The sequence below is a fragment of the Nematolebias whitei genome, chromosome 6 (genome assembly GCF_014905685.2).
Source record: "Nematolebias whitei isolate Nwh7 chromosome 6, NemWhi1, whole genome shotgun sequence".
Lineage (NCBI taxonomy): Eukaryota > Metazoa > Chordata > Actinopteri > Cyprinodontiformes > Rivulidae > Nematolebias > Nematolebias whitei.
Window position 1 is genome coordinate 38,206,905 of NC_056503.1, and position 7,447 is coordinate 38,214,351.

Here is a 7,447-nt window from a genome sequence, read left to right on the forward strand (position 1 = left end):
TGCCTGAGGAGGAGGAGGAGCATGGGCGGTTTGAGAAGTTGACATCTGCTCCATCTGCTGCCCTCTCACCACTTCATCACGGTCTCCACGGTGACGAAGAGGAGGCTGCACAGAAACGTGCCGAGGAGCAGGTGAGGAATCTGCTCATATCTACTTTCATGTTTTGTCATTTATTAATATTTTCTTCTTCAGAGATAATTAATTTATGTTCAGTGCAGTAAAGATGACCCAGTCATCTTTTAGTTTGATAAACACTTGGCTCATGAAAAGCCCCTTCTTCATCCAGAGCTTCGTTCACATTTAAAGAGTCCCGTCTGGCGAGCAGAAAGCCCAACAAGAACCGAGCTTGAACTCTGAGCTGACGAGCAAAAGAAATTGGGGCGGTTGTCGGTTCACGCACACAACAAAACCAGACGGGTCCGGGCCTCCCCGCTCGAGCTGCTGCCTTCTTGATCCGACTCAGGTACAAGATGGTGGATATTTAAATTTTTTTTTCAATTCAACCTTTATTTGTGGGGGAGTGGTGGCGCAGAGGTTAGAGAAGGTGGATTCAAGCCCTGGTACCGACATCAAAAATGTGGGTAGGGTAGGTGAATCACCCACACCTGCCCCCACCCTCATTCGCCCCACTCTGGGCCCATGAGCAAGGCCCTTAACCACCATCTGCTCCCTAAACAGGTCTCTCTTGAAAATGAGTTCTCGTGGCTCAGTGAGACTACCTGTATAAATAAAGGTAAATGAAAAAAAAAAATTAGACAGATAAATCACATTGAGCCTCGAAGACTCATTTACAAGTGTGATCTGTTTAAACAAAGAAGTAGTGAAACTGGACACATGTAGGATTAATTAAAATCATCTGATTTAATGTAAATGTTTTTAGCTGTATATGTTAAAAACCTCAACCTGAGAATCACTCCAACATTGTTTATAAAGTTTAGCTTTTATGAATTACTCATATTTTCTGTGTATTTCGATGTACAAATGAACATGCAGACTGCAAATGCACAATTCAGACTTGTTATTTTGAGAAGACAAAGTGTAAACAGAACAGGTTTCCTATTATAAAACTAAGTTTATCTGTTGCATCTTTAATCTGAACACTTAAGAAAATGCAAAGATGCCTTAAAAACATTAAATTTCTCCTCCTTCATGTCCTCTTTGATGCAGCTCCTGTTCGGCTCCCTCCTCGGGTTGTTTTGCTCTCAGCATCAAAGGCTGAGCCCCGTCATAAATCAGATTCAGACCCTCGGCTCTGATAAGCTCGTCAGAGGCTGGTGGTCTACTGCCCGCCTGGATTATGTGTGTCAGTTTTTGCAAGTCCCGCCTCAAATTCAAAAACGAGCGGCAACATCCGAAGCGGGTGCCAAAACCACCAAAATGCCTCTGACCTTCAGTGTTAGCGGAAAAAGTGCAGTTTTATGGCTAGATGGTCCTACAGTTCAGGGGTTCCCAACCGTGGTCCTTGAGGAACACCATTTTATTGTTGGATGTAACTGGGACCTTGTGTACATAATTTCGCTCCACCACATGTACCACATGAGGTGCGAATGACAATAAAGAATCTCTGACTCTCTGACAACACATCTACTGAAATTCTGCTCCGGTTTTTGGTTTTGGTGCCACTCCAGGATTTTCAGTGGTCCCCACATTAAAGAAATTCTGGAGACGCCCCTGGTTATCCTAAACTATGTCAAGTGGTGCAGTTTGAGAGTTCCCTCCAGTCATTTTCTAGATGTACTATGAAACCGAGGGTACGCACTCAATGTAAACAAAGCACCACTGGCTCTCGTTTGTAAACAAACAGAATCAGACAAGCCAAGACTCTGAGACGTTTAATGGAAACATGAATAAATTGGCAGCTAAACACAAAAGAAAATAGAAAAATAACACAGCCAGGAATTGATCACCACCCTGCTTGATCAGCTAGAGCGCCAAGTTTAACGTTTTTTTCCACTAAACATTTTTTAACTCCAATCATAATTTATGTCCAATCTGGTATGCGCTTATGTCTAATTTTAGATTGTTCTAGAAACAGCTCTGCTTACTTTACTGAGCAAATCTCAATTTACATTTGTATAAACAGAACCCCGCCCCTGACTTTTCGTTCCCAAAAGGCTCTTGCATGGACGTCGTCATTGACCAAATTTGAATCCCTCCTGCTGTTACCGTGGTGTTTGGCATCTGGTTACAAATTGAGCTTACCAACTTTTAATTTAAGGACATAAAATATCAATGAGACAGATTATAGGTTTTATTTTTGACTTCTTCTTTCGGCTGCTCCCTTCTTCAACTAAATCGCACAAAGACTTGACGATTGATTTTATGGCGGATGCCCTTCCTGATGACACCACAGACCACTGAGCTACCACAGCCCTGTGAGTGGAGCAGAGCTGCCATTTAGGGCATCCGAGGGAGCAGATGGTGGGGGTTGAGGGCCTTGCTCAAGGGCCCAGAGTGGGGCAAATAAGGGTGGAGGCAGGTGTGGGCGTTTCACCTTTCCCACCCACATTTTGATGTCGGTCCGGGGAGTTGAACCGGCGACCTTCCAATCACAGGCACACCTTCTTTAACCTCTGCTCCACCATTCTCCTAAAAAGTTCATTTAAATATTTAACTGAAAACAAAATTAGTTTAATGGAATTTTTTTAATCATTTTCGTCCTTTCTTACAAAATTCATTTAAAAACAGACGAATGTAAATTGATTAGATCTTTAATATTTAGTAATTTTACAAGTTAGTTCCATGAAGGTTTCCTTGATTTGATTTTTGTGCGTTACAGAAGATAAAATATGCAAGAGGGGAAAACACAGCACTGTTCAAATGTCAGTTTTTACATGAATTATTGTGATTATTTTTTTAATCTTATTAAAATAAATCTGTAAACGGAAGTTAAAATGTAAAGTGATATGGGTGGTTGCAGATTTCTGGCTAAATTTTAAAATTAAATAGCAGCATTTACGATTGTTTATCATTTAGTAGATTTTGTTCCCTAATGATGTTGAATTTTATGTTTCTGCAGCACATTCATGCTCGAATGAGCGCAAAGGTTTCATCTGTGGAATACAGACTTTATAAAATTTCAATCCAAATAAAGAGAAAATACAATACACCAAATTACTTTTATTAACACATACGACAGTAGAAATAAATATTTCTTGATTTTATCAAGAGTTTCTGTTCATCTGGCAGAGAATTATACAAAGACGTTTTTTTTTTTTACCACATTTAAAAAACACGATTGAACACTGCAGAGGAGCAGCAACGATCTGAAAAACACTGAAGACGTCACCAGATGAAACGGGGCGCTGACCCGGCTGGGTCGTTGTGTCATGCCTTCGTGATGCACCCCTCTTTGATCAGGAAGTCGTAGATCTTTCTCGTCTTGTTGACGTCGATCTTGATGAGCGCCCGAGCCTGCGCCAGCCGCAGTCCGCCCTGCCGCTTGCACTCGTTGAGCAAGGCCTGCTTGTACTCCAGGTACGCCCCCGGCACCAAGCGCACCACCTGACACAACTACACACAAACACACAGCTAAAGAATGGCACATTCAAATCACCACTGATGTCCTGTTTTTTTTAAACACTTTGGAAACGACGTAATTTGTTCAGCAGCTGCGGGCAGATTTCTCGTTTCCATTCAGCTGCTTCAGTTTTCATTTTAAAAACCCGACTAAGTGAAACACCATCCCTTTATCTGCTCCGGTTGTATCACAAATCGCTAAAAACACAAGTCAGAGACAAAAACGCTGCAGCGTTGGAGACGTTCTTTGTTGTTCTCTCATGCCGTTTACTGATAAAATTATTAAAAGTGCAAAACTGGCTGTATTCTTAGTAAACCAGAGAAACTGATCATAAAATCTGATGTAACTAACTAATTAACTAACTAGGTGCTATTTTTCGTAAACACGGTATACCTTTTCATTTTTACGCCGATGACTGTCAAACTTACTTCCCTCTGAAGCACACGCTCTACCCAACCTCTTCTTGACTGCCTGGCTGACATCAGATGGCTTTAAGTTTTTAAAATTTTAATGAGAAGTAGACAGAAGTCATGTTGTTTCCACCTAATGGCACAATCAAGAACCACTGCATCAACATTTCCTCTCCAGCCCCGTTAGAGAAACAAGTTGTCACTAATCGGAGTGAAAATGGATCTTCCATGAAACTTAACAGTCATGTAAACACGATTGTTAAATCCTGTTTTTTAAGTTGTGGCGACTCTAAACTGAAGCCCATACTGTCCAAAAATAACCTGGAGACAGTAATACATGCATTTATAATATCCAGGCTGGATTACTGCAATGCACTTCTGTTTGGAATCACTCGGACATCTATGACACGTTTACAACTGGTTCAAAATGCTGCAGCCTGATTTTTAACTGGTACAGGCAAAAGAGAGCACATTACTCCAGTTCTGGCCTCCCTTCACTGGCTCCCGGTTCACTTTCAAATTCATTTTAAAATACTTCTGTATGTTTTAAAATCTCTGAACAGTTCTGCCCCTCCTATCTCACTGATCTGCTGCAGCCATATGTCCCGCAGCGCTCTCTGAGGTCAGCAGTCCAGATGATTTTATTGGTTCCAGGCACTTGTTTTAAGCTCAGAGGTGACAGGGTCTGCTCTGTTGCAGGTCCAAGACTGTGGAATGAGTTACCACTGCACGTCAGGCAGGCTCCCTTTTTTCCGTTTTTAAGTCTTGTTTGAAAACTCATTTTTGTTCCCGGGCTTCTGACACTGAGTGAGTTGATTTTAACTTCTCTGTATATTATAACACCAAAGTTCATGCTCAATAATCCAGGTATAAAATCCAACAATGTTCAGTCAGGTCATCTGGATGGTTTTTTTTTTGTTCTTTGATTTTATATGGCAAGCCAAGTGCCTCATTAATAGATAAAAGTGGCTATTAATGAGACACTTGGCTTGCCATACCAAGACACCTTCGTCTCACTCCGGAACTCCTGGAGCAAACGTGAAATCAGCTGCATTTCACCGCGCAGCCCAGGTGAAATGCAGCTGATTTGACTGTCTAAGTGCATTTATTAAGGATAAGTTCAACTGAGACACATCTTTGCCATAATTTCGAGCAAACAAATAATGTTTTTAAGAGTTAATCTTGTCAAATTCTTGTTAAAGTCCTACTGTGCACGCTCTCACTTGGACCCATTTGGCAGCCAATCAATTTTTGGCACAACACCGGCCCACATTTCCGGGTGGTCAGCGGTCATGCACAATATATGCGACTTATGTGGCGAAGCGACATATTTATGTTTTTTCCCACTTTATTGGCCATATTTGGACTGATGCGACATGTACGGCAGAAAGTACAGTACTGTGAAAAATTTGTGGGCTTGTTTCAGCAAACTGTATAAAATAATTAATTAGGAAGTTTTGGAACAATTTTTTTAATGTACTGGGCGACCATGAGCACACATCCTTGTACATTTAATTCAAATTCTCAAACTCTTGTGAAAAAAATACAAACTTTTGGTGGAAAGTAGCAGCAGAAATAACTTGTTGGGCATGAGATCGCCATGGCAACGAATAACACTCAGGAGCGGCAGCAGCGAAGGGGGTCCAGGTTGTCAAGAGGAACAAACGTTCAGCTGCAGCCGTGGGATCTACATGTCGATATTTACAGGAAGAGAAGACTCGGAATTTGAGTGCTTGAGGAGGAGATGATGACTCAGCATTTCTCCATAATATCAGCTTCTAAAAAGACACCTTTTGTAAAATGACCTGATGTTACAGCAGCTGGACTCATCTGAACTCGTCGTGTGCTTTTAAAGAACAAGTCAGGGAGGTCGCAGCGCAGAAACACCGAGCAGACCACCATCGATTAACCCTCCTGCTGCCCTGGGGTCAAAATGACCCAAGAGGCCAGCAGCTTTAAAGCTGAGGAGGAGAAGAGTAAAAGCACGTAGGTTTTTTTTTTTTCTGTACCTCTTTTTCTCGCTCGTTGAGCTTCTCGGTTCCTGGAAGTCCGGTCAGGTTGAGAGGGGGGGCGCTCCGCCTGCCAGATGCTGCGCAGCAGAAATGTCACAACATTCAAACAAACGAGCGGCACCGCAGCAGAGGTTACGTCACACAGCAGGCTCTGTTCTGGACTGTGATGAGAACGGTCTAGTACTGTGCAAAAGTCTTGAAATGTGTTTTTAAAATATCATGTCAAACTGATTTGCTTACAGTAAAAAGTTAAAAAAATATATATATCGGGGGGGGGGGGGGGGCTGTTTCGGGTTCGGGCCTGGTTGGGTTGGGTCGGTTTCGGAAAAAATGGCTACGGGCTAGGGCCGGGTAGGATTTTTTTTAGATCCGAATGCAACTCTACCACTGGTAATGTGCCTAAAATTTAATTTATCATTGTTTTTGAAAAGTTGTTTGGTTCACTTGAGTTTGGAAGTCCTTGTTAGGGTCTGTGATTGTGATCAAACCAACGTTGGAAATTCTTGTTAAAGTGACTGGAAACAAAAACCAGATAATCATAAGAATTACAGAAACATTTTTTTTGTTGTCCAACAAAAACTTCAGAAACTTTGGAAAATCATGAAAAAATAGTTTGAAGAAAATGCAAATAATTTTGGTTCCTTGGAAGCAAAATAAAAACTGAGTGGCTCAAAACTTGTGCACAATACTGCCTTATTTTTTTCTGTTTTTCTCTTGTGACTGAGCCTGAGGCCCAGACGACAGAAAGGACGGAGAGAAACTACGTACCTGACACTGTGATTGTTGTGACAGCTGGAGTGACACCAGCGTCTCTGTAATGACACAGAAAAGCATTATTATCTCTGCTGCCATGTTTATGCACAAACACTCAGCCTCTCTGGCTTCGTTTGCTCTTCTCACTCCAGAATCTCCTCCAACAAAGATGAATCACTGCTATTTTTAAATGATTTTTAGGCAGATTTTGGACAACACCCAACAAATATGTTGGATGAAAGCAAACTAGAGCAGCAGCATGTTAAAAAAAGAACTAAAAACAGCCGAGACTGAGGTGGAAATTGGATGCACCGAATGATAAAATGTTTGATTAATTCTTCTCATGGGAAGCTCGATCTCGTTGGCCCGTTTGTTATTCACCGTAAGTTAAAACTCTTACATCGCGGCCTGTTTGCTGAGCCACTGCTGACAAGCTTTGCCATCCTGGATGTACTGAAGCACGTCGCACAACATGGTCCTCTTCCTGCGCTCGTCCTCACGCACTCGCTTCACACGTTCATAAACCTTAGCACCTGATGTGACGACAAACATGAACAGAGACATGAGAGAATTATCAGTAAGAGCTGAAAAAACCCAACAACCTAGAGTTCCATCTTATACTGTAGAGTTTGTTGTTCTACATTTTACCAAGAGAGCATTTTGCTCTTAGACTGGTGTCTCATGTTGTCTGGTGAAGACTAGCAAAGACTGTTGGAGACTAACAAGAGACTGTTGAAGACTGACCAGAGATT

The 7,447-nt window shown here is 41.8% G+C and overlaps 1 protein-coding gene across 1 annotated transcript in view; it reads right to left on the minus strand.

Annotated features, from left to right (window-relative positions):
• Positions 1 to 3,327: 3,327 nt before the first annotated feature.
• Positions 3,328 to 7,447, minus strand: part of tada2a (transcriptional adaptor 2A) — a 23,516-nt gene continuing 19,396 nt past the window's right edge. The window contains exons 12-15 of the mRNA XM_037678262.1: positions 7,096 to 7,228; positions 6,711 to 6,754; positions 5,940 to 6,019; positions 3,328 to 3,513 (exon numbers count right to left, since the gene is read on the minus strand). Of these exons, the coding sequence (XP_037534190.1) occupies positions 3,328 to 3,513; positions 5,940 to 6,019; positions 6,711 to 6,754; positions 7,096 to 7,228 (443 nt within the window). The remainder of the gene's footprint in view (positions 3,514 to 5,939; positions 6,020 to 6,710; positions 6,755 to 7,095; positions 7,229 to 7,447) is intronic.